The sequence below is a fragment of the Gymnoscopelus braueri genome, assembly GCF_963280865.1.
Source record: "Gymnoscopelus braueri genome assembly, chromosome: 15".
Taxonomy (NCBI): Eukaryota; Metazoa; Chordata; class Actinopteri; order Myctophiformes; family Myctophidae; genus Gymnoscopelus; species Gymnoscopelus braueri.
Genome location: NC_137620.1, coordinates 21,086,847 through 21,114,346, shown reverse-complemented (window position 1 = coordinate 21,114,346; position 27,500 = coordinate 21,086,847). Strand labels below are relative to the sequence as shown.

At 39.2% G+C, this 27,500-nt stretch overlaps 2 protein-coding genes and 2 long non-coding RNA genes across 7 annotated transcripts; all 4 read left to right on the top strand.

Annotated features, from left to right (window-relative positions):
* The first annotated feature begins 385 nt into the window (after positions 1 to 385).
* Positions 386 to 1,484, top strand: LOC308101920. The gene is made up of 3 exons (XR_013934581.1): positions 386 to 709; positions 869 to 980; positions 1,094 to 1,484. It is a non-coding gene; the product is annotated as an uncharacterized lncRNA (long non-coding RNA).
* A 1,927-nt stretch (positions 1,485 to 3,411) lies between these two features.
* On the top strand, positions 3,412 to 6,343 carry LOC308101950 (C-C motif chemokine 13-like). 3 transcript variants are annotated; one of them, XM_080451505.1, is made up of 3 exons: positions 3,412 to 3,578; positions 5,931 to 6,054; positions 6,228 to 6,343. In XM_080451505.1, the coding sequence occupies exons 1-3, from the start codon at positions 3,506 to 3,508 to the stop codon at positions 6,319 to 6,321; spliced, it is 291 nt and encodes a 96-aa protein (XP_080307631.1). In that variant the 5' UTR covers positions 3,412 to 3,505; the 3' UTR covers positions 6,322 to 6,343. The 3 variants fall into 3 exon arrangements, with proteins under 3 accessions (XP_080307631.1, XP_080307629.1, XP_080307630.1); XM_080451503.1 differs by lacking the exon at positions 5,931 to 6,054 and adding an exon at positions 3,734 to 3,863; XM_080451504.1 differs by lacking the exon at positions 3,412 to 3,578 and adding an exon at positions 5,635 to 5,770.
* Positions 6,344 to 8,695: 2,352 nt separating this feature from the next.
* LOC308101858 (C-C motif chemokine 5-like) lies at positions 8,696 to 26,293 on the top strand. Of its 2 annotated transcripts, none has more exons than XM_080451363.1 (3): positions 8,696 to 8,820; positions 25,486 to 25,615; positions 25,730 to 26,293. In XM_080451363.1, the coding sequence occupies exons 1-3, from the start codon at positions 8,748 to 8,750 to the stop codon at positions 25,845 to 25,847; spliced, it is 321 nt and encodes a 106-aa protein (XP_080307489.1). In that variant the 5' UTR covers positions 8,696 to 8,747; the 3' UTR covers positions 25,848 to 26,293. The 2 variants fall into 2 exon arrangements, 1 of the variants encoding a protein (XP_080307489.1); XR_013934579.1 differs by lacking the exon at positions 8,696 to 8,820 and adding an exon at positions 25,158 to 25,295.
* On the top strand, positions 8,973 to 9,383 carry LOC308101834. Its single transcript, XR_013934569.1, has 2 exons — positions 8,973 to 9,077; positions 9,268 to 9,383. It is a non-coding gene; the product is annotated as an uncharacterized lncRNA (long non-coding RNA).
* Positions 26,294 to 27,500: the final 1,207 nt, after the last annotated feature.

Genomic DNA, 27,500 nt, shown 5'->3' with positions numbered 1-27,500 from the left:
ATTTTTGTGTATGTAATCTCATCAGCATTGCAAATGAGGGTAAACCTCAATGCTCTTTTCGAGAATAAATAAAGGTTTCAATCAATCAATCAATCAACATCCTTTGAAACAAAAGACCAGCTATTTCTGCTGTGTCTTTGTAGTATTTCACTTTGTCATGCTGAGTATAATCAGAGATATAAGCAGAGATGCATCAATAAAGAATACAAGCGTGTGTGTGATAACCACATGCGTTTCCTTTATGAGATATGGGGGTTTTCTTTTTACTTCTGTTGTCTTTTGAAGCTGAGTGGAAATTGGAACTAGATATGTCACGTAAAACCTCTTTCGTCCCCAGTGACCACAACAGCCCATCTCCCTCCTCTTGCAGTTGCACTTCGCTCTTGATAAATATCAGAACGAACTGTCTTTTATTTAGACACCTCCTGTAGTGGCTGAAGAGAGCTGTTGTTTTTGGTCTCCAGCCCTTGATCCATCCATCCATCCATCCATCCATCCATCCATCCATCCATCCATCCATCCATCCATCCATCCATCCATCCATCCATCCATCCCACCTCCCTCCTCTTGCAGTTGCACTTGATAAATATCAGAAAGGACTATATCCATCAATCATTCTCTGCAGAAGTTGCGACCATGGGAAGCCGTCACATTGTCCTGCTTTGCATCCTGATAGGAGCTGCTCTGTACTGCTCTGTGACAGCCAACAGTAAGTTAACGTTTTTAGTGTCCTTATGACTAACTTATTTTTTTTTATTTTCTCAACCAAAGTGCAACAAGTGTTTATAACACTTATAGTACTATATCATTTATGTCTTCAGTTGTTATAAAAAGCAACTTTTATATTAACAAATATATGTGTACGCAGATGGAAGTGGCCCTGATAAGTGCTGTTTCTCCTTCTACCCACTGAGAATCGGAAGAAAGTTCCTGACGTCTTATTACAGAACTGATCAAAGGTGCCCAAGAGCAGCAATTGTGTAAGTGTTGGAGTAAACATAAACATATAATATTTATTGTATTTAAGCATTTTCAATTCACAAACCACCGTCTATCAACTGTGACGTTAATATGTTCTTGTTTTTTTGCACAGTGTGATCTCACTGATGAATAAAACGTTCTGCATGGACCCTGATGTCCGTTGGGTCCAGAAGACCATGAAGATTCTGGATGGCATTCAGTAGTAGCAATCTGCCCACAGGATTAAAAGAAAAAAGCTTTTTAAAAAGACAACATTTTAAATTATGTTTTTTCTGTTCTTTTCTTCCCCATCTGTTACATATAGTGAGCAAATGTTGTTAGTTTATACATTTTATTTTGAGATTTATTTTGCTCATATTTTACTGTAATAGGTAAATGTCAGCAAATTCAAGTTCTGCGTGAAGTGGCAGCTTCATTGCTTCATTCGTACTTTTTTATTTTTGAAAATGTTATGTAATGTATACAGCCACTATAGGGTATATTAATAAAATGCTTGGAAAAAGTATGTTGTTCTTTCTTTTTCTTTTTCTTGATAGAGAACCCCCAAGGCACACATGGAATATATTACAATGTACTTTGACTGGTAACACAAGGGCAGTTTTGGAACAATAGAATGCTAACCCATGGGCAATTTGGGAACATATACTTGTTTAACTAATGTAATTAACTTTTTGATGCTAACTCACTGGAATGTCCTGTGCCCGATTATATTTTTATGAATTGATTGAACTCAACTTTGATTTCAATCAATTAGCAATAAATAATATTAATACTATTATCTAATTTAATGCTATGGGTTAGGGTTAGGGTCTAAACATTAACATATTTTGAGTGAGAAAGTTACTGTAGCTGTCCTCCACTCAGACTAATTAACATGGCTGTATGCAGATAGTTTGAGGGGCAGCGGCTCAAGCCAAGAGAAAGGGCATGCTAATCATGAACTAAATACATCATATTATAGACAAAAGGAACAAAAAATAGTAAAAAGGAGGATTTGTGTAAAATAAAATAATAATAATAATAAGCTCAACAAACGCAACGGAAAGTTACATGTCACTGAAATGGATCCTTTCAAATAACTAATAGGCTACTAACTAATTTTAACATGGACTTTAGATTTAGAGACTTTTCTTTAAGATTAGTACTTTATTAATTGTCTCAGGTATAACAACATACACATACATCAACATCAACAAACACACCTGACAAACAAGACAGACACCAAAATACACACATCACAAAAAATAGAAACTAAAAAGTGCACAGAAGCATACAGCATTCCACCTCAGCCAAAACCCCAGACAATAAGTTATCTAATAAACCTTTTCCAATAGCTAGCTTAAAGCTTAAATAGAGCTGGAAACGCCATCAGAGTCCCGGCATGTGCAGTGATAATGTGTCCCCATTTTAGATCATACTTGTCCATCCAAGAAACCTGTGTGACAGTCGCTCGTGAGCGGCCAGTTGTCCAAGAAAGGTGTACCACAAGGAGGCTTTCCAGTCCTTGACCAAAAGCCTCCTATACCTAACATGAGGGCAGTCTGTCCATTCAGCTAAAGCAGTGGTTCTCAACCTGTGGGTCGGGACCACCAGGGGGGTCCTCACATGATTTTGGAGGGTTCCCCAGATGACAGTGAAGTGACACCCTAGTTTCATACTGATGTACAATCAACTTATAGGCAATCAACTCAGGTAGTCAGGGGGCATTGCCATTCAAAATGTTGTACATATGACCAAGCTTTAAGTTGATCCACCCTGTACCTCACAGGGAGCATTCCCACCTCCCTAAACTGGTCATAACCAACATGTGTCCTAGGAGGAGCATTCAACAGATATATGTTGTTTTGGTACCGTCTGCAACCTATCCCTTATGCTGTTTCGTAATATTTCTATACTTTGATTCAAGTACTGGGGTTGAGTACTTTGTCCACCACTGGTTCCGGGTGTGGCGCGTGTTCCAGTTCCGCACAGCGCTGGGCCTGCTGCTCTCTACCATGATGTTCTGATGTGCATGGACTTCACCCATCGGCCAGTTACTGGTGCGCCTGCCCGACTGGTGCCAGCTGAGCAGCTCTTCCAGAACATCAGACAATCTGAAACTGTGCACAGGTATGGCCAGAATATGTATTGAATTCTGCAATACAATATGTTATCATTATTATTATTATTATTATTATTATTATTATTATTATTAAGTCTTCAGAGTATGATGTGTAATTAAGAATGTAACAACTATGAAAATAAGTATATAACACTTTTAATAATACACAGCAGCAGACGTGTTTCATCAGCGTTTCTGAGACATGTGAGCCATGTGGGTGTGAAGTCTGGTTTTAGAATTAGGACATCATGCACTTTATGCCCAAAAGTGTGAACTTGCTATAGGTTCCCGTTGACAGGCTTTTTAGCAGGTTGGGTACATTATTTGGACACATCCCACCTCACTCCTCTTGCCGTTGCACTTTGCTCTTGATAAATATCAGAGAGGACTATCCATCAATCATTCTCTGCAGAAGTTGTGACCATGGGAAGCTGTGACATTGTCCTGCTTTGCATCCTGATAGGAGCTGCTCTGTACTGCTCTGTGACAGCCGACGGTAAGTTATCCTACATGTTTTTAGTGTCACTGGCCTATGACAAACTTGTTATTTTCTCAACTAAAGAGTGCAAGTGTTCATAACAGTTTTCTGTTTTAAGTTACATGTCATGTAAAGTCATGTCATGTATATTAATAGAAACATTTTGTACGCAGATGAAATTGCCCGGCCCCCTGATAACTGCTGTTTCGAATTCCGAGCAAAGCCAGCTCACATCAAACGCTTCATTGGACTTCTGAAGTCTTATATCTGGACTGATGCTAGGTGCGCAAAGCTAGGAATCATGTAAGTGTTGGAGTATATATTATATATATATATATATACATATAATTTTTTCTCTTTTTCTTTTCTGTTGACATAAGTCACAAAGTGCCACTATTATAGCAACATAAATATTTTCTTGTTTCTTGCACAGTGTGGTCACAAAGAAGGACAAGAACATCTGCATGGATCCTACTCAACCTTGGGTCCAGAAGATCATGAAGGCCCTCCCCCCCCCCCCCCCGCATTGTATATATATAAAATATAAAATATATAAAAGGCTGCACAATTTCTCAGCAATATTCCAGATGGTAGTTACACGATGGGTGCACTGTTTATATCTATGTGTTACTTCATGTAAAGCCAGCCTGCTGTTGAGTTGACTGTGACCTCACTTACCCTATTGGGGTGAGCCTATCAGTGTGTAGATGTGCCCTATATAAACGTTTGTATGTATGCCCATTCCCTTGTATATGTCCTGATGAAAGTCTGAACAGGCCGAAATGTTGACAAACGCAATAAATACAAAGCGGAGCTTTTTGCAGCATTACCAGTGTGCAGACTCTATTCCTTTTTTATGATACTTTGTTTGTCTTGCACCTCCACGGACGTGCGTGCACTACCTTTTTCATGTATAAAAGAACTCTTGCCACAACTTTTGACTCTTGGTATCTCATATACTGTTTGGTTCGCCCTAGTTTCATACTGATACAATCAACTTAACATTACTCCTAGGTATTCAGGGGCATTACCATTAAAAACTGTTGTACATAATAAGCTTAAGTTGATCCACCCTGTACCTCACAGGGTTAGGTTAGCATCCCCACCTCCCTAAACTGCATGGTCATAACCAACATGTGTCCTGGGAGGAGCATTCAACAGATATCTAATGATGTTGTTTTGTATCGACTGCAACCTATCCCATAATATGTAATGCTGTTTAGTCATATTTGAGAAGTATCTATAATTTGATTCAAGTCCTGGGGTTGAGTACTTTGTCCACCACTGGTTCCGGGTGTGGCACGTGTTCCTGTTCCGCACAGCGCTGGGCCTGCTGCTCTCTACCAGGATGTTCTGATGTGCATGGAGTTCACCCACATGGCCCAGTTACTGATGCACCTGCCCGACTGGTGCCAGCCATCAGATAATCTGAAACTCTAACCATGTGCACAGGTATGGCCAGAAGATGTGTTGAATTCTGCAATACAATATTGTATCATTATTATTATTATCATTATTATTATTACCCTTATTATTATTATTATTATTATTATTATTACATGTAGTAGTAGTAGTAGTAGTAGTAGTAGTAGTAGTAGTATTATTATCATTATTATTATTATTATAAACTGGCATGCTCAACTCAAGTCTTCAGAGCACGATGAGTAAATAAGAATGTAACAACTATGGAAATAAGAAATTAACACTTTTATTAACACACAGAAGCAGACGTGTTTCCTCAGTGTTTTTGAGGCATGTGGGTGTGAAGTCTGGTTTTGGAATTAGGACATCATGCACTTTATGCCCAAAAGTGTGAACTTGCTATAGGTTCCCCTTGACAGGCTTTTTAGCAGGTTACTCAGTCAACATTCTTATCTATCATTATCTTATTTTTCACTATTATATAAAGTACACATTTGCTCGACTGGGTCTAAATTGTGTAGCTTCTCTGGTCTTTAAACTTACTACTGTCCTCTGGTAATGAATATAGGTTATTGAGTGGGGGGGGGGGGGGGTATTAGGGCAGGGGGGGGGGTATTAGGCACACCCCCACCTCCCTCCTCTTGCAATTGCACTGTGCTCTTGATAAATATCAGAAAGGACTATCCATCCATTATTCTCTGCAGAAGTTGTGACCATGGGAGCCCGTCACATTGTCCTGCTTTGCATCCTGATAGGAGCTGCTCTGTACTGCTCTGTGACGGCCAACGGTAAGTTATCCTACATGTTTTTAGTGTCACTGGCCTATGAAAAACGTATGTTATTTTCTCAACTAAAGAGTGCAAGTGTTCATAAAACTTTTACTGTATTACTGTCATTTCTGTTTTAAGTTAGACTGTATAAGCCATTAACAGAAACATTTGTACGCAGATGAAATTGCCCCTGATAACTGCTGCTTCACATTCCGCGAAATGCCAGCTCAAATCAACCGCTTCACTGGACTTCTGAAGTCTTATTACTGGACTGATGCTAGGTGCCCAAAGGCAGGAGTCATGTAAGTGTTATATATATATATATATATACACACACACACACATATATACATATATACATGTATACATACATATATACATATATATATATTTTTTCTCTTTTTTTCCCCTGTTGACATAAGTCACAAAGTGCCACCATAATAGCCACATACATATGTTCTTGTTTCTTGCACAGTATGGTCACAAAGATGAACAAGAACATCTGCATGGATCCTACTCTCCCTTGGGTCCAGAAGATCATGAAGGCTCTGGATAAGCGGAGCTTTTAGCAGTAATCTGCCCGCAGGATGACATTTTTTTATTTTATTTTTAAGACATTTTCAAAGCTTCTCTGTCTTCCCCATCTCGTATAGTGGGACATGTTGGTATTTTTGCTAATGATCAATTTTAGTGTAATAGGTAGGCTAAATGTCACAAATGCAAGTTATGTGTGAATTAGCAGCAAAATGTTGTCCTTGATTTTTATTAATTTTTTTAATATTTATTTAAAGCTGCACTATGTAACTTTCTTCTTCTACCACGGATTTTAACCCGGTTTCCTGCGCAAGTGCTGACATTTTTACCATTGAGCTAATAGAGCCTACTATGTGTCTTGGTGAGACATGACCTTTGACAGGATCTAAATGTCTCAATAGAAGAGCAGGGAGACAAAATACAACCACCCCAATTGTATGAGTTATATTGTATTAACGTATTCTGCCACACAGATTGGACAAAATGTAATTTTATTAATAAAAAAAAAGTTGTGTTGTGCCGCTTTAAACTACAGTGTATACATCCACTATGGGGCATATTAATAAAATGCTTTGTTAAACATGTTTCTTGATTCTTAATATTTCTGTCCTATAGAGAAACTCCCCAGGCTTAAAATGTACTTAAACAAGACGAGTTTGTATTGTAGGCTAACTCAGGTAATTAATTTAACTTAACTTTAGATCAATCAATTAATAATACCAATATTAACTACCGCTTAGTCACGGAGGCATACGTCTTATTAGTAATGTATATAAATTACATTATTCAGTTATAAATGATAGACTTACAGATCATTTTGAAAGGTCAGGCTTATACGTAAAGCAAGATCTTGTATTGACCATATTTACTGAGTCACTAGCCTACTATTACTCGAGCAAGACTTCAAGAAAATAACTCAACATATGTATGTTTCATCGATTTTCAGAAGGCTTTTGAATGGGTAAATAGGGAGCTCCTTAGAAATGTTATGCCGCTATTAAGGCTCTGAGGAAAGTAGTTCCACTTTTTATTTAATGTCTTTTGTCGCAGCTGACAGGAGCTGTCGTTTTGGTCTTCATTGCATCCATCCATCCATCCAAGTTATTTCCAAGGTGAACCAGAACATTTTATTACTCGCCTGTAAGGCCTTTTTTTTTTTAAAACAGGAAACCCTAAAAATGTTAGCCTCAGTTTTAATTCATCCCCTTTGTCTATGCCTGGAGGACATACAGTAACACCCCCAAGAGGATAAAAACTAAACTTCAAACAGCTCAAAGTAAACTAGTTTTAGTTGGTATTGAACCATATAGCTCTGTGTCTCATATTGGCATTTCAAATTTAAGGAATTAAATTGGTTTACATTTGAAAATAGGCTAAAACAGCTGAGCTTGAGATGTTTCAGCAGGTTTACAGTATATGCTGCTGTACATGATGCCGGCCTATAAGCTCCATAACCACAATAATACTACTAAAGCTGATACACAGTAGTGTAATGTTCACGTACATAACCTGTACTTTTCTATTGTGTCATTTTTAATGAGACATCTTAAGAGTGGGATTGAGTTTACTACACGGAATGCATTTAGGGTTAATATGGAACTTTGTATAGCTGTGTTCACAAGACGCTGTGGGCCTACTATTATTATGGGTAATTGCCTTCACCTGAGGGAGACCATTTGTTGGTCAAAAGGTTGTATTATTTGCATAATTAAAGATTCCACAGAGCAGCATCTGCCTGTGCGGACTTTTTTTTTCTTTCTAGATGCATTTACAATATGTTATCATTATTATTATTATTATTATTATTATTATTAGTAGTAGTAGTAGTAGTAGTAGTAGTAGTAGTAGTAGTAGTAGTATTATTATCATTATTACATTTATTATAAACTGGCATGCTCAACTCAAGTCTTCAGAGCACGATGAGTAAATAAGAAAGTAACAACTATGGAAATAAGAAATTAACACTTTTATTAACACACAGCAGCAGACGTGTTTCCTCAGCGTTTTTGAGGCATGTGGGTGTGAAGTCTGGTTTTGGAATTAGGACATCATGCACTTTATGCCCAAAAGTGTGAACTTGCTATAGGTTCCCCTTGACAGGCTTTTTAGCAGGTTACCCAGTCAACATTCTTATCTATCATTATCATATTTTTCACTATTATATAAAGTACACATTTGCTCGACTGGGTCTAAATTGTGTAGCTTCTCTGGTCTTTAAACTTACTACTGTCATCTGGTAATGAATATAGGTTATTGAGTGTAACCTCGTGTCACCTGGCTTTTTGGAGAAATAGTTTGAGTGTGTGTGTGTGTGTGTGTGTGGGGGGGGGGGGGGGGGTATTAGGGCGGGGGGGGGGGGGTATTAGGCACACCCCACCTCCCTCCACTTGCAATTGCACTGTGCTCTTGATAAATATCAGAGAGGACTATCCATCCATTATTCTCTGCAGAAGTTGTGACCATGGGAGCCCGTCACATTGTCCTGCTTTGCATCCTGATAGGAGCTGCTCTGTACTGCTCTGTGACGGCCAACGGTAAGTTATCCTACATGTTTTTAGTGTCACTGGCCTATGAAAAACTTATGTTATTTTCTCAACTAAAGAGTGCAAGTGTTCATAAAACTTTTACTGTATTACTGTCATTTCTGTTTTAAGTTAGACTGTATAAGCCATTAACAGAAACATTGCTGCTGCTTCACATTCCGCGAAATGCCAGCTCAAATCAACCGCTTCATTGGACTTCTGAAGTCTTATTACTGGACTGATGCTAGGTGCCCAAAGGCAGGAGTCATGTAAGTGTTATATATATATATATATATATATATATATATATATATATACACACACACATATATATACATATATACATGTATACATACATATATACATATATATTTTCTTTTTTCTTTTTTTTTTCCTGTTGACATAAGTCACAAAGTGCCACCATAATAGCCACATACTATGTTCTTGTTTCTTGCACAGTATGGTCACAAAGATGAACAAGAACATCTGCATGGATCCTACTCTCCCTTGGGTCCAGAAGATCATGAAGGCTCTGGATAAGCGGAGCTTTTAGCAGTAATCTGCCCGCAGGATGACATTTTGATTTATTTTTTTAAAGACATTTTCAAAGCTTCTCTGTCTTCCCCATCTCGTATAGTGGGACATGTTGGTTTAATATGAGGGCATTTTTGCTAATGATTAATTTTAGTGTAATAGGTAGGCTAAATATCACAAATGCAAGTTATGTGTGAATTAGCAGCAAAATGTTGTCCTTGATTTTTATTTATTTTTTTTATATTTATTTAAAGCTGCACTATGTAACTTTCTTCTTCTACCTCGGATTTTAACCCGGTTTCCTGCGCAAGTGCTGACATTTTTACCATTGAGCTAATAGAGCCTACTATGTGTCTTGGTGAGACATGACCTTTGACAGGATCTAAATCTCTCAATAGAAGAGCAGGGAGACAAAATACAACCACCCCAATTGTATGAGTTATATTGTATTAACATATTCTGCCACACAGATTGGACAAAATGTAATTTTATTAATAAAAAAAAAGTTGTGTTGTGCCGCTTTAAACTACAGTGTATACATCCACTATGGGGCATATTAATAAAATGATTTGTTAAACATGTTTCTTGATTCTTAATATTTCTGTCCTACAGAGAAACTCCCCAGGCTTAAAATGTACTTAAACGAGACGAGTTTGTATTGTAGGCTAACTCAGGTAATTAATTTAACTTAACTTTAGATCAATCAATTAATAATACCAATATTAACTACCGCATTAGTAATGTATATAAATTACATTATTCAGTTATAAATGATAGACTTACAGATCATTTTAAAAGGTCAGGCTTATACGTAAAGCAAGATCTTGTATTGACCATATTTACTGAGTCACTAGCCTACTATTACTCGAGCAAGACTTCAAGAAAATAACTCAACATATGTATGTTTCATCGATTTTCAGAAGGCTTTTGAATGGGTAAATAGAACCAGAACATTTTATTTCTCGCCCGTAAGGCCTTTTTTTTTTTAAACCAGGAAACCCTAAAAATGCCCCTTTGTCTATGCCTGAAGGACATACAGTAACACCCCCAAGAGGATAAAAACTAAACTTCAAACAGCTCAAAGTAAACTAGTTTTAGTTGGTATTGAACCATATAGCTCTGTGTCTCATATTGGCATTTCAAATTTAAGGAATTAAATTGGTTTACATTTGAAAATAGGCTAAAACAGCTGAGCTTGAGATGTTTCAGCAGGTTTACAATATGCTGCTGTACATGATGCCGGCCTATAAGCTCCATAACCACAATACTACCACTAAAGCTGCTACACAGTAGTGTAATGTTCACGTACATAACCTGTACTTTTCTATTGTGTCATTTTTAATGAGACATCTTAAGAGTGGGATTGAGTTTACTACATGGAATGCATTTAGGGTTAATATGGAACTTTGTATAGCTGTGTTCACAAGACGCTGTGGGCCTACTATTATTATGGGTAATTGCCTTCACCTGAGGGAGACCATTTGTTGGTCAAAAGGTTGTATTATTTGCATAATTAAAGATTCCGCAGAGCAGCAGCTGCCTGTGCGGACTTCTTTTTTCTTTCTAGATGCATTTACAATATGTTATCATTATTATTATTATTATTATTATTATTACTATTATTATTATTATTATTATTATTATTATTATTATAAACTGGCATCAACTCAAGTCTTCAGAGCACGATAAGTAAATAAGAATGTAACAAATATTTTTTATCATATAAGATCGCCTTTTTGAAATAAAAGAAAATGGAAGACATATTACCAAAATGACACAACAAAGCCTAACACCCCCACCCCCACCCCCCTTTTTTATTTTCTTTCTGTGTGTTATTTTGTATTGTTTATATTTTTCGTTTTCATTTCTTGGTGTCAAGTTTGTTGCTTATGCCTCCTCATAAAGGAGGTTTATGCGGATGCATGGATGAAATAATGATCTCTATTGAAATGTCTTAATATAGTTTATCCTTTTTATTTTTACTTTATGTATGTAGGTGAAGGGGTTTTACATGCAAAAAAAAAAAAAGAATGGGTCGAAATGTCTGTTGATAACAGAGACATAAAACATGTGAAATGTATTATTACTATTATGGAAGTAAACTGAATGATTTATTGTTAACATGTTTGGACTCAATAAAGTATAAAAAAAAAAGAATGTAACAAATATGGAAATAAGTATATAACACTTTTAGTAACACACAGCAGCAGACATGTTTCATCAGCGTTTCTGAGGCATGTGGGTGTGAATCTGATTTTGGAATTAGGACATCATGCACTTTATGCCCAAAAGTGTGAACTTGCTATAGGTTCCCGTTGACAGGCTTTTTAGCAGGTTACTCAGTCAACATTCTTATCTATTAGTCATTATCATATTTTTCAGTATTATAAAGTATGCATTTGCTTTACTGGGTCTAAATTGTGTAGCTTCTCTGGTCTTTAAACTTACTACTGTCCTCTGGTAATGAATATACAGTAGGTTATTGAGTGTAACCTTTGGAGAAATAGTTTGAGTGTGGGGGGCGGGGGGTACATTATTAGGCCACACCCCACCTCCCTCCTCTTGCAGTTGCACTGTCAGAATCAGAATCAGAATCAGTTTTATTGTCACATCACAGGTTTACAAGGTAAAAAAGTGGGTGAAATTCTTTTTTGTACATCGTTCCCATCGCAACGTTAGTTTCCATAGAAAGAAGAGGGGGGGGGGAGAAGAAGAGGGTGGGGGGTAAGTGGGAAGGAGATCAAAACAAGAGAGCAACAGAAGGCCAGACAAGTTATCTACATATTTACAAATTACCTGAGATAATAAAAACTAAAAAAAAACTAAACAAAACTAAACTAAGGTGCCTGAGCATAGCAGCAATGTATTGTATACTGTGCATGTTATACTTATACTGTGCATGATAGACAATGGACGTTAAGGTGCTTAGAGGAAAAGGAGCACAATAAAAAAGACCACAAAAAAAAGTCAGTGCGTTATACAAGGGATTAAGGTGCAAAAGGTCAGTGCGTGTCCACCTAGAGTGGACTGACCCTAGTATAATCCGCAAGTAGCTCCATGAGAGAGTGCAACAAAAAGTCATTTGTACCTGGTGTAGTCCACAGGTGTGTCCGAGGGGGGGCTAAAGTCCAAGTCATTGTCCCTGGTATAATCCACAGGTGTGTTCAGGAAGAGCCAGAAAAAAGTCTGCGCTGCCTGTTGTCAGGCTGCTGAACAAGGCCTATGCCTCATTCAGGCTTATTCCCCATTCAGCATTCTGACAGCAGCCGGATTGAAACTACACCAGTATCTGGTGGTGGAACTCTTGATACTGCGGTAGAGCCCCTTGCCCGGTCGCGGTCGTTGTAGGGGGTTGAACAGTCTGTGACTTGGGTGGTGCTTGTCCTTGATGATGCGCTTGGCTTTGAGCACGCACCGCTTTTTGTACAGTTCCTGGAGCGCTGGGAGCTCGATTCCCATTATCCGCTCTGCCGATCGCACTACTCGTTGTAGGCTGATCTTTTCTCGGGCAGTGCAGTTCCCGTACCAGGCCGTGACACAGCCTGTTAGGATGCCTTCGACAGAACTGTTGTAGTACAGCCTGAGGATGCGACGTCCTACTCCGAGCTTCTTCAGGCGGCGGAGCCAGTACAGTCGCTGCTGAGCCTTTTTCCTCACGTGTGTGGAGTGCGTCTCCCATTTGAGGTCCTCCTCGATGTGTACTCCGAGGAACTTGAACTCGCTGACCCTTTCCACTGCAGCACCGTCGATGAGGATGGGCGCATGGTCTCTCCGCGGCCTCCTGAAGTCCACGATCAGTTCTTTGGTCTTGTCGACGTTAAGAGAGAGGTTGTTCTCCCGGCACCAGCGTGCTAGAGATTTGATCTCCTCTCTGTAGTCAGACTCGTCGTTGTTGACGATTCGGCCTATCACTGTCGTGTCGTCCGCGTACTTTATGATAGTGTTGGAGACATGTGTGGCTATGCAGTCATACGTGTACAGGGAGTAGAGGAGGGGGCTCAGCACGCATCCCTGGGGTGCTCCGGTGTTGAGGGTCAGGGGGTCGGATGTGATGCTGCCCATTCTCACCACCTGATGTCGGTTGGACAAGAAGTCCTGTATCCAGTCGCACATGCTTGGGTGTAGCCCTAGGTCTCTGAGCTTTTTGTCAAGTATTGCTGGGACAATGGTGTTGAATGCTGAGCTGTAGTCCACGAACAGCATACGTACATATTTGTCCTTCAGCAGCTTGTTGTCCATGTGCGAGAGGACGGTGTGGAGAGCCATGGCAATAGCGTCGTCGGTGGATCTGTTTTTGCGGTATGCATACTGCCACGGATCCAGCGAGGCAGGTAGCGTGGAGCTGATGTATTCCCTCACCAGTTTCTCGAAACACTTGCTGACGATCGGGGTGAGAGCAACAGGTCTCCAGTCGTTCAGGCATGTCACTTTGGCCTTTTTGGGAATGGGCACAATGGTTGACATTTTGAACCCTGCAGGGACCACAGCCAGGGAGAGGGAGAGGTTAAAGATGTCAGCGAAGACACCCGCCAGCTGGTCTGCACATGTCTTAAGGACCCGGCCTGGAATCCCATCAGGTCCGGCTGCCTTGTGGATGTTGACCCGTGTGAAGGCTGTACGCACTTCTCTCTCCGAGATGGTTAGAGGGTTGTCCTCTGCTGGTGCTGCTGATGGCCCCGCTTGGCTGCCGCGGTTGGAGCTGATCTCAAACCGGCCGTAGAAAGTGTTCAGTTCGTTGGGGAGGCAGGCAGGCGGGTTCACCTCGCTTCTGGTTCTTGTTTTGCAGTCTGTCAAGGTGTGTACCGCCTGCCATGTGCTCCTGATGTCGCCATTGCTGAGTTTGTCTTGCATCTTTTTTGTGTAGGCCTTTTTCGCCTTCCTGATGGCGCTGTTTAGGGCCGCGCGCGTCGTGTTGCGCGTTTCCACGTCGCCAGATTTGAAACCAGCATCCCGTTCATGCAGATGTGCACGTACTCCGCTGTCCATCCATGGTTTCTGATTGGGATAGATCCGAACTGTCTTTTTTGGGACTATGTCATCTATGCACTTACTGATAAAGCCAGTGACTGAGTCTGAGAGTTCGTTGATGTTATTCCCAGCGGCGTTCTTAAACATCCCCCAGTCAGTCTGGTAGAAGCAGGATTGTAGCATAGCGTCTGTGTCCTCAGACCATATTCGGATTTCCTTCTCAACGACCGGCTCCCTTTTTAGCCTCTGTTTGTAGGCAGGTAGCAGCTGGATGGCGTCGTGGTCAGAGCTTCCTAGCGGTGGGCGTCGGAGGGCTTTGTATCCATCCTTGAAGGGCGTGTAGCAGAGAATATTGTCACCACGGGTACTGCAGGCGACATGCTGGTGGAATTTGGGAAAGACCTTTTTTAAGTCTGTCCGGTTGAAGTCGCCTAGGCAGATGACTGCGCAGTCCGGGTGGCGACTTTCTTGTGCACTGATCGCCTGGTGTAATTCCCTCATAGCTGTGTCCTTATTAGCTCCAGGATGAATGTAAACAACGGCTACAATCACAATGCTGAAGTCGCGTGGTAGGTAGAAAGGACGGCAGGCTATGATTAAAAGTTCAAGGTCTGGTGAGCAGTGACTATCTAGGATTTTAACATCTTTGCACCAGTTGTTGTTGATCAAGGCACAAACTCCCCCCCCACGTTGCTTACCGCTGAGTACAGGGTCTCTGTCTTTCCTATACGCGGTGAAGCCAGGAGGAGTGATAGAAGAATCAGATGCTAACTCCGTTAGCCACGTCTCTGTTAGCACCACAATGGACGTGTTCCTTGTCTCACTGTTATACTTTACGCGCGCTAGTAAGTCGTCCATAGTGGTCACAGTTCTTGATTCACACAGAGATCTAACGTTCGCTAGCAGGATTGAAGGCAGTGCAGGTTTATATCCACGTTTTGTTGTCCTTACGAGGAGACCTGCTCTTGTCCCTCGACGCCACGGTCTTTTTCGTCGCCTCGGGTAACTTTCTGTTCCAGCCGGAACAAAGGGGACCCCTCCCCCCTCCCAGCCGAGTGGAAGGTTTTCGGCGAAAAAGTCCGGAATTCTGTGTGTAATCGCTGTGCTGATGTCCATAAGTGCTTGTCTGTCATAACTCCTTAGACACGCGACGGTGTAGGGAAAAAGGAGAAGGCTAAAAAATACTAAAAAGATGGAAAAACGTTGCGATGTTACAGAGCGCGTACGGATGCGGCCGTCCTTCATGGCGCTCCCAGTCTCTTGATGTGCTCTTGATAAATATCAGAAAGGACTATCCATCCATTATTCTCTGCAGAAGTTGTGACCATGGGAACCCGTAATATTGTCCTGCTTTGCATCCTGATAGGAGCTGCTCTGCACTGCTCTGTGACGGCCAACGGTAAGTTATCCTACACGTTTTTAGTGTCACTGGCCTATGACAAACTTATGTTATTTTCTCAACCAAAGAGTGCAAGTGTTCATAACACTCATACTGTAGTACTGTATCATTTCTGTTTTAAGTTGCATGCCATCTAAAGCCATTAATAGAAACATTTGTACGCAGATGAAATCGGTCCTGATAGCTGCTGCTTCACATTCCGCACAAAGCCAGTTCGCATCAAACTTCTGAAGTCTTATTACCGGACTGATGCTAGGTGCCCAAAGGCAGGAGTCATGTAAGTGTTGGAGCACACTCACACATACTGTACACACACACATATATATATATATATATATATATATATATATATATATATATATATATATATATATATATATATATATATATATATGTATATATATATATATATATATATATATATATATATATATATATATATATATATATATATATATATATATATATATATATATATAACATATATATACACACACACACACACACACACACACACACACACACACACACACACACACACACACACACACACACACACACACACACACACACACACATATATATATCATATATATATATATATATATATATATATATATATATATATATATATATATATATATATATATATATATATATATATATATATATATGTCCCCCCTTTTTTCTGTTGACATTAGTCACAAAGTGCCACCATTATAGCCACATTAATATGTTCTTGTTTCTTGCACAGTATGGTCACAAAGAAGAACATGAACATCTGCATGGATCCTAATCTCCCTTGGGTCCAGAAGATCATGAAGGCTCTGGATAAGCGGAGCTTTTAGCAGCAATCTGCCCGCAGGATGAAAAGAAAAACGACTTTTGAATTATTATTTTTTTAAAGCTTTTCTGTCTTCCCCATCTCTTATACTGAGGAGATGTTGGTTTAATATGAGGGCATTTTTGCTAATAATCAATTTTAGTGTAATAGTAATGGTAGGCTAAATGTCACAAATGCAAGTTATGTGTGAAATAGCAGCTACATTTTTTGTCCTTTTTATTATTTATTTAAAAAAATATTTATTTAAAGCTGCACTATGTAACTTTCGCCTTCTACCCCGGATTGGTTTCCTGCGCAAGTGCTGACATTTTTACCATTGAGCTAAAAGAGCCTACTATGTGTCTTGGTGAGACATGACCTTTGACAGGATCTAAATGTCTCAATAGAAGAGCAGGGAGACAAAATACAACCACCCCAATTGTATGATTTACTGTATATTGTATTACTACTCTACCACACAGATTGGACTAAATTAAATTGTATTGATAAAAAGAAATTTACATAGTGCCGCTTTAAACTGCAGTGTATACATCCACTATGGGGCATATTAATAAAATGCTTTGTTAAATACGTTTCTTGATTCTTTATATTTCTGTCCTATAGAGAAACTCCCCAGGCTTAAAATGTACTTAAACGAGACGAAAACTGAAAATATTTGTTCTCCTATTGTTTATGGTTTGCATTGTAGGCTAACTCAGGTAATTAATTGAACTCAACTTTGAGATCAATCAATTATTAATACCATACGTCTTATTAGTAATGTATATAAATTATATTCTTCAATTTTAAATAATAGACTTACAGATCATTTTGAAAGGACTTGGTGATATTTTTGTGAAGCAAGATCTTGTATTGACCATATTTACTGAGTCACTAGCCTTCTATTATTTGAGCAAGACTTCAAGAAGATAATTCAACATATGTACGTTTCATTGATTTTCAGAACTGACTGCGTAAATAGGGAGCTCCTTGAATGTAAACGAGAAATGTTATGCCGTTATTAAAGGGATAGTTTACTCCCCAAACAAATCTTTTTTTCTATCAATTAGTCACCCCATGGAGACTTGAATTCATGGATATTTATTAGTTTTTGTCGCATTCCTAAGCCAGTAATTTGATGACCAGCGGACCGGAGAGTGTCTCCTACCGGAACCGCTGCTGGTCATGAAATTATTGACTTAGGAATGTGACAAAAACAGAAAAATATCCATGAATTCAAGTCTCCATGGGGTGACTAATCGATGGGGAAAAAAGTACATTTTTGGATGAACTATCCCTTTAAGGCTCTGAGGAAAGTCAGGTGTAGTCCACTTGTCTTTATTTAATGTAAGCTGACAAGAGCTGTTGCTTTGGTCTTCATTGCATCCATCCATCCAAGTTATTTCCAAGGTGAACCAGAACATTTTATTTCTCGCCTGTAAGGCCTTTTTCTCCTTTTTTTTTTTACCAGGAAACCCTAAAAATGTTAGCCTCAGTTTGAATTCATCCCCTTTGTCTGTGCCTGAACGACATTCAGTAACACCCCCAAGAGGATAAAAACTAAACTTCAAACAGCTCAAAGTAAAATAGTCTTAGTTGGTAATGGTATATTGAATCATATAGGTCCGTGTTTTATGTTGGCATTTTTTTTGACACTAACACAGCTGAGCTTGAGATAATATTGTGTTTCAGTAGGTTTACAGTATGTGCTGCTGTACATGATGCCGGCCTATAAGATCCATAACCACAATACTACTACTACTACTACTATTAAAGCTGCTACACAGTAGTGTAATGTTCACCTACATAACCTGTACTTTTCTATTGTGTAATTTTTAATGAGACATCTTAAAAGTTGGATTGACTTTAATACATGGAATGCATTTTGGGCTAATATGGAACTTTGTATAGCTGTGTAAAGCTGCGAGAGAGTATGTTTTGTGCACCCTGTCCGTCCGTGTGTCCGTCCGTCTGTGAGCAGCTAATCTCCGGCACCGTTTGGCTTGATTGCAGCGAAACTGTGCACACACACTCCCTGGATGCCAATGCAGAACCTCTGCCCCAATTTTTCACACGGTTATAGCGCCACCAGGAGGCCACTTTTTGCAAAACAATTTTTTTGACAGTACTCTTACAGATTTTTTCCAAACGTCACGCAAATCGGTACACAATACCTCTATAGCAGGGGTGTCAAACTCGCGGCCCGCGGGCATTTTGCGGCCCGCGGAAAGGTCCAGTGCGGCCCGCGAAATACTTTTACAAATAGTGAATTGATACTACCTCTAACAGACAGAGTCGGAGTTTACACGTTGCCTTGCTGAGCGTCCAAGCAGCTCTCCCCCCTCCCCCACTGGCTGCAGCAAGTACCTCTGATGGCCCGGTAGTCAGCCAACATTCCACAGCCAGCTGTGGACTGTTCTGGCTGATTGGCTCGTTAACCGTCTATTCAACTAGCTAGTATTCTCTCTCTCTCTCTCTCTCTCTGACAGACACACACACACACACACTCTCTCTCTCTCTCTCTCTGTCAGACAGACACACACACACACACACACACTCTCTCTCTCTCTCTCTCTCTCTCTCTCTCTCTCTCTCTCTCTCTCTCTGTCAGACAGACACACACACACACACACACACTCTCTCTCTCTCTCTGTCAGACAGACACACACACACACACACACACACACACTCTCTCTCTGTCAGACAGACAGACAGACAGACAGACAGACAGACAGACAGACAGACAGACAGACAGACAGACAGACAGACACACACACACACACACACACACACACACACACACACACACACACACGAAGAAAGGAAAGGAGGAGCTCGCACTATGAGCTTGTAGATCTGCTATTTTTGAAAAATCATGGAAATCTTTACAAATGTCTCCTAAATCCTAACAGTTTTCTGAAACACATGTTGCTATAATATGTGGTTCTCTAACTTTTTTATGTCTATATATATATATATATATATATATATATATATATATATATATATATATATATATATATAATATAGTTTCCTTGTTGAAGGTATGCCTGCATAAAAAGAATGTTGTGTACAGTGATCTATAGCTGAAACCTGAGAACAATGGGCACACATTAGCTAACAGAAACAAAAAATGTAAATGTTATTGGCCGTTCTGATGAGAACATTATCATAACCACACACATTACCTCACACATTACCAGGTAATGAATTTAATTGTTGTATTTCAAATGGATGGGCTCATTACAAATTGCATTGTTTGATTTTAATGTAAATAATTAAAGTAGCTAATCTTCATAAAACATTTTTTAAAGTGATATACTGTAGTTATAGCAGTGACTGAGATGTAGTGGAGTAGAAGTAAAAGTTCTGGAAATTGGAAATACTCTAGTAAAGTAAAACTCAAATCTTTAGGTACAGTACTTGAGTAAATGTAATTAGTTACTTTACACCACTGTTCTATAAATGTAATTATTTAACCACCCACACACATTACCAGGTATTGTTTAACTTCAAATTGAATTATTGTACTTAAAATGGTTTATAATAATAATAATAATAATAACAAGACAAGACAACAGATTGAAAAACAATGCTGTATAACTGAATGCGTGTGAGCGCGCATGTGCGTCCGCAACTGGTTCCTGCCCACCTCAAGTCACCATTTGACCAATCTTGCCCGGACACCAAAATGAGTTCGACACCCCTGCTCTATAGTCATTAAACAAAACTTTCAGATTTTTTTATATTCTATCCTGATTGGCTAAGAATGGCTTCCAAAGTTTGCAGGAGTGTTTCATTTTGAACAACATGCCTAAAATCATGAACACAGCGTGCAAGTTCCGTGAAATTTTGCACGCACATTCCCACTAGGCCGAGGAAGAAACAAAACTAGATTTTTTTTAAATCAGCCTTATGGTGGCGCTATAACAGGCTGATTTGTGTTTTACCTATAACTGCATCGATTATAGTGTGTAAAACTTTGTATGTGCACTCCCTAGGGCATTCCACATTGTGGTGGCATAGTAATAGAATACATTTAACCCCTTGTTTGAGCCAAATCTGTGTTGAACGTGATTTGTGGAGCTCCTTCTGGTGTTGTGATTGAGGACGTCTTTAACATTTTTTAAGTAGCTTGACAGGTACATGGGTGTCTTTGTGTTTGAGGCGTAGTGTATCTTGTAGACCAGGCCCATTGCAAGTTCCTCTACCCTGAGCCATCCTACCCTAGCAAAATGAGCAGGGGTTAGATGAGTTGTAGGTGTGAGGCCAAGTAGTAGCCTGACCAGTTTGTTTTGGACTGTCTGGAGCCTTGTTTTTAAGGCCTTTGTGGTGCTATGGTATCATGAGGTGCGTGCATAGTCATAGTGACATTGGATGAGTGCTCCGGCTAGTCCTCAATGTATTCCTACTGCCCAGTGAGGAGATCCTGTATACAAATCTTGTTCTTTGGTTGACTTTTTTTATTACTTCGGCCTTGGCTTGCAGAGGTTTATTTTGTTTATTTTGGTTTGTTATCAGTGAGCCAGGTGCAGATTTTATCTAGTTCAGAGCTAAGGTATTTTTCGACCTGCAATTTGTCCTTGTCAGAGACCAGGAGAGCCGAGTCATCCGCGAACAACAAATTGCAGTCACAAGCTGATGTCGTTTACATATATTAGGAACAGTAAAGGCCCTAGTTAGTGAGGGATATATGTAACAAAAAAAGGCTCAGTTGTTCACTTCCGGCAGAAATTGTGAAAATTTGCATATGGCATCTTTGAAGTATGCTGATTTCAAATTTTGCCGGATCCAAGCACTTTTCCCATGGGATATGGTCGTAAAATGAGATTTAAAGATGGCCGCCAATGTTTTTGGTTCAATTAGGTTTTGTATTCCAATTGACACCTCATCACTTTTGAATGTGAAACAAGTTTGTTCTGATGAAATCCAAATTGTAATTGTAAGTATTGTAAGCAATACTTTGATTTTTTTTGTTTCTGTAGATTCATTTAGCAGATTACGGTCTGTTTTTATGGCTAATTTGATTGAAGCCAGTGTTACTCCAAAGTGCTTCATCTGAGCCTCATGATGTTGGTGTCTACCTATGTTTTCAGGGGTACTCTTTCACATAAGGTCATATTACTATGGGTTCACACTTGAATATTTTTGTAGCAACAGTGAAAACTCATTCTTCAAAAACAGCATATTTCAGGTCAACTGTAGTATGCCTTACTGCCATCATTCCGTGACTGTTCGCCATGGACCACTACCATTACGACAGATGGTTGACAGTGCATGTAACGGACCCTCAGGAACTTTCAAATGATTCCCCAGATACCCATCGTGAATTTGTCAAGGGGAATTTTGTCACTCAGAAGTCATCGCAAAAGTTCTCTGCTTTGGCACACGATCATATACATGAACAGCAGAACGCTATTGTGAAAGGTGATGGTGGAATCGTTGGAATTACTGAGAATGAGGGGGCTCTTCGCCGGTGGCTGGTCCCGAAATAGCCAGAATCCTGAGTGAGTTTGAAGACCATGATAACATTGCAAAGAACAATCTACCTCTGTTCAAATCAAAGCTGAGGAAAACATCTTCAAAGTCTCAGGTGAAGATAACAAGTATGAAAAGTGACGTGCAGCTGTTTTCACGAATGTACATTGCTAGCCAAGCTAGAGATGGTGATCTTGACACATTCTTTGAACACCAGTGCCATGCATGGCCACCGGTATTGGCTGAGGGTATCAATATAATGCGCCCACCAATCAGTAAAGCTGATCTCTTGCCCTGTTTGGAAAGCACCACGCCATGGTGATACCCCCAAAGGAGTAGTTTGTATTTTTGATGGTGCTGCCTTAGTCCATCAGTTAGAGCCTAAGAAATGTAACAGTGTGGTCAGTACATTCGGTGACTATGTACAGAAACAGTTCCTTCCGTACATTGCACAAAAGTTGAACGAGGAGACAGCTTGCTCTGGAAACAATGGTTGTTCAAGATGGTGCTGCACATACCATTGCCACTCACATTGGCCCTGAACGCTCAAAGGGGCTTTTCTTCATGCACGCTGTTTCCGGATGCGATACTGTTTCTGCCTTATCTGGGATCGGCAAAAAGACTGTGTGGGACATTTAATTTAATGCCAAGCTTGGGGAAAGTCTTCTATCATCTCTCACACGCACCGGCATAAGTAACAAATGAGGTTTTGGATGAAATAGAGAGGTTCTTTGTTGTCCTGTACAGAAGAACTTCTCCTCTGAAGAAAGTGAACGAGGCACGCAATTAGCCATTTGCTCTTGGAAAGAGCAAAGTGGAAAATATTTCACAGACAAAGGAGGCACTTTGTCAACATGTGAAGAGAGCAGTCTTAAGCTGGTCACATCTGGGGACAGTCCCAAATTGCCAACCCAGAGATTCCTTCTTCTAATCTACCATGCACAGAACCATGTTTCTGTTCAGGACAATGCTTCCAAGAAGAACAGAGTAGGAACGATTAAATAATCAACTTAATGAGAAGTAAAATGTATTGTCCCACATGTGGAAAGCTCTACGTCCTCCCGGTGGGGGCTCCTCACTGGCAGGTGAGTCAGTAGAATACAACACCAGTGACAACTGAATTCATACTGTATTATTCTGATTTCACAGTAAAAGCTTATTTTGTAGTAAGTACACAAGAATGAACATTGGTGAAATGTGGTTGGGGAAGAAACCAGTTAGTTTCATGTAACTTTTCTTCTTGAATCTAAGGAATAATGTCATGCTATTTAAATCATCTCTTTTTGTCTAAATCATTCATACAAGGTTGAATACATATATGTGTGGTCTTATATTGAAGCTAATAAGATGTTAAACAATGATTTCATAATATTAGCTTGTGTAAAAGTGCAGTTTGATAGATAAATGTTATGTGTTAAAACCAAGACAGATTGTGTGATCCATTGTGTTGACTTCCTAGGCCCTGCCTAATGATTATTAATGACTATTGTTCCTAGAAACCTGTTTGTGAGTGGTCAAGAAGGAGGACTGGGAGGATGGTCCTATTTCAAATGTCTGTCTGTATAAAGTATGATGTTTGGTGATTTAAATTACACTCTGTGGATTGGCAATGCAGGTGTCACGTCTGTGGAAATAAAAGCATTTCTATGGACAAACCCTCTTTCAAACTGGATTCTTGTGTATTCTTGCTCTTAGGGAATAGTTATGGAATAGTGTTTTTCCTTTCTGATCAATGGCCAATATACGACAATGACATTACCAAATGTTTATTTTTTCTATGGGATTCAGAACTAACAAACATCTTAAGTTTTGTCATGGCAGCCATTTTGGAATTCAAGATGGCGGCAAACGCTTTGGTCCGACTTCTTGGATCCGGCAATTTTTGAATTCAGCGCCCAAAAATACCCCTAGGTGCAAAATGTCACACTTTCTGCCGGAAGTGAACAACTTTTTCACATATTTCTCCAACTAAGTATGCTTCCTTGCGGAACGCCACAGCTTACTGGGAGGAGGGGGGGGGGGGCAGGGTTCCGTTCACCTCCACCACCTGTTCTCTCCCCTCCAGATAGAATTACATCCAGTTCTTTTAGCTTTTCAATCAATATAGAGTGACTTACGGTGTCAAATGCCACGCAAATCGGTACACATTATGTCTATTAGTCATGACTGAATTCCAAACTTTGCTGGCACACAATAACCTACAGTAACTGACCTTGCGGAGACCTGAGCACTTTTTCTAGTTAATATCATTATTATCAAGTATTATAAATTCAAGTCTTCATAGTATAGTACTATAGTACTATAGTATAGTAAATAAGTATATAACACTTTTAATAACACACTGCAGCAGGAGTGTTTCCTCAGCGTTTCTGAGACATATGTGGGTGTGAAGTCTAGCTGGTCTTAGAATTAGGACATCATGCATTTCATGCCCAAAAGTGTGAACTTGATAGGTTCCCGTTGACAGGCTTTTTCTGTTTAACAGTTTTTTTTGTAAACATACAAATTTATAACAATTTCTTTTTGTCATAAACATACAAATTTGTAACCATAGAAAATAAAAAAAATACAATACAAAATACAAAATATACATTTATATGTTGTTGAAACAATGATCTTATGTTATTTCACAAATATTGGAAAAATAATAATAATAGAGAAAAAGATGAAAAGAGAGACAGTCTGACTAAATTAGCAAACCAAAGGAAAAGAAGAAAGAGGAAGAAGAGAGGGAAGGGAAGGAGGGAAAGGGTCTTAGCTATTAATCATTATCATCCATATTTTTAACTATCGGGAACGTGGACACCATTCAAATTAATAGGGCGACAGAACATAACATGGCGGCAGCTAGCGTCCATTGAGTTCAACGGAGAAGTGGCACCATGTTATATTCGGTTCCTCAAGCTATGACTGGGTCTAAATTGTGTTGCTTATGGTTTCTAAACGTACTACTCTCCTGATAATAAACATAGGCTATTTTCTTCTTTAAATTCTGTTTTTGTTTTTGCATGTAATTGTTTGAGCGTAAACCCGCGTCACCATAGTTTTCCACACAGTGGAGAAATCGTTTGAGTGTATAGAGGGGTCGGGCGGGGCATGGTTGGGTACATTATTAGGCCACACCCCACCTCCCTCCTCTTGCAGTTGCACTTTGCTCTTGATAAATATCAGAAAGGACTATCCATCCATCATTCTCTGCAGAAGTTGTGACCATGGGAACCCGTCACCTTGTCCTGCTTTGCATCCTGATAGGAGCTGCTCTGTACTGCTCTGTGACAGCTGACGGTAAGTTATCCTTTATGTTTTTAGCGTCACTGGCCTATGAAAAAACGTATTGTTTTATTTTCTCAACTAAAGAGTGCAACAAGTCATAACACTGATAGTACTGTATCATTTCTGTTTTTAATTACATGTCATAAAAAGCCACTTTTATGACATATTGTATAAATGTATTAAAAAACACATTTGTACACAGATGGAATTGGCCCTAACCCTGATGCGTGCTGTTTTAAATTCCGCACAAAGCCAGCTCACATCAATCGCTTCATTGGACTTCTGAAGTCTTATCACTGGACTGATGATAGGTGCTCCAAAGCAGGAGTCATGTAAGTGTTGTAGTATATATATATATATTTTATTATTATTATTATTTTTTTTTACCTTAAGTCACAAAGTGCCACCATTATAGCACCATCAATATTTTCTTGTTTCTTGCACAGTGTGGTCACAAAGAAGAACAAGAACATCTGCATGGATCCTACTCTCACTTGGGTCCGGCAGATCATGAAGGCTCTGGATAAGCATATAGCTTATAGCAGCAATCTGCCCACAGGATGAAAACAAAAACTGACATAGAATAGTTTTTAAGCTTTTCTGTCTTCCCCATCTCGTATACTGAATAAATGTTTGCTTAGAATGAGGACTTTTTAGCTAATAATGTTGTGTAATAGGTAGGCTAAATATCACAAATGTGAGTTCTGTGTGAATTAGCAGCACATTTTTTGTCCTTTATTATTTTCATTATTATTATTATTTTTTAACTACAATGTATATGTTCATTATGGGGGAGATTAATAACATCCATGCTTCATTAAATATGTTTCTTGAGTCTTAATCTTTCTGTTCTATAGAGAAACCCCATAGGCTTAAAATGTACTTAAAAGAGCTGGAAATATTTGTTCTCCTATTGTTTATGGTTTGCATTGTAGGCTAACTCAAGTAATGCCTTGAAACAGAGCACATTTGATTAATTTATCAAACTAAACTTTGAGATCAATCAATTAATAATACTAATATTAACTACTGCTTAGTCATAGAGCCATAGGGCTGGTTTAAAAGTGTATAAATATGTATGTATATATATATATATATATATATATATATATATATATATATATATATATATATATATATATATATATATATATATATATATAAATAACTTGGATGGATGGATGGATGGATGGATCTATATGGTGAGATGGAGACTGCAGTGTGGCCAACACACAGCCTTTTATAGGCCCCCTGGGAACACTGGCCAGGTGCTCCCAAATCAATGCACCTGATTGACACCCCATGCAATGCTCAACCGAATACACAAACACACATACAAAACTGGGTAGGCCAGACTTCAGCACGGTTTTCGTAGAGCCAGCAAGATCTTGTATTGACCTACTCAATAACTACTGTTATTCGAGCAAGACTTTAAGAAAATACATCAACATGTATGTTTCATCGATTTCAAGGCTCTGAGTAAAGTCAGGTGTTGTCCACTTTTTATTTAGATGCCCTTTGTAGCAGCTGGCAAGAGCATGTCGTTTTTGGTCTTCATTGCATCCATCCATCCATCCATCCATCCAAGTTATTTCCAAGGTAACCAGAAAATGTCAATTCTTGCCCGTAAGGCCTTTTAAAAAAAGAAATAAGGAAACCCTAAAAATGTTAGCCTCAGTTTTCATCCCTACGCTGGCTATGCCTGAACGACATACACCCCCAAGAGGATAAAAACTAAACTTCAGCAGCTCAAAGTAAACTAGTCATAGTTGAAATTGAACCATATAGCTCTGTGTCTCATGTTGGCGTTTCAAATCTTGATTGTCACAATCACAATGGTTTGTTATGCAAATGCTCGCTGGTACAGAACAAAAAAGGTAAGAAAAATAATAGTCTATACAGGCAGCTGCTGCTCTGCGGAATCTTTAATTGTGCAAATAATACAACATTTCGACCAACAAATGGTCTTCCTCAGGAGAAGGCAATTACCCATATCCCTTAAGTCATGTGAACACAGCTATTAGAAGTTCCATATGAATCCAAAATGCATTCCATGTATTAAAGTCAATCCCACTCTTAAGATGTCATTAAAAATTACACAATAAAAAAGTACAGGTTATATACATGAAAATTACACTACCTTAAGTAAAACCTGAATATGGAAGTCCCTTTTTGCACTTCTAATTTCACTTTATCCTGTATCCTGTATGAGTTCTC

Bases quoted from the DNA above. Each gene is read 5' to 3' on its own strand.
- LOC308101950 (XM_080451503.1), top strand. From the start codon at position 3,506: ATGGGAAGCTGTGACATTGTCCTGCTTTGCATCCTGATAGGAGCTGCT. The intron at 3,579-3,733 runs GTAAGTTATCCT...TTTTGTACGCAG, and splicing joins CTGCTCTGTGACAGCCGACG to ATGAAATTGCCCGGCCCCCT. The intron at 3,864-6,227 runs GTAAGTGTTGGA...TTTCTTGCACAG, and splicing joins TGCGCAAAGCTAGGAATCAT to TATGGTCACAAAGATGAACA.
- LOC308101858 (XM_080451363.1), top strand. From the start codon at position 8,748: ATGGGAGCCCGTCACATTGTCCTGCTTTGCATCCTGATAGGAGCTGCT. The intron at 8,821-25,485 runs GTAAGTTATCCT...ATTTGTACACAG, and splicing joins CTGCTCTGTGACGGCCAACG to ATGGAATTGGCCCTAACCCT. The intron at 25,616-25,729 runs GTAAGTGTTGTA...TTTCTTGCACAG, and splicing joins TGCTCCAAAGCAGGAGTCAT to TGTGGTCACAAAGAAGAACA.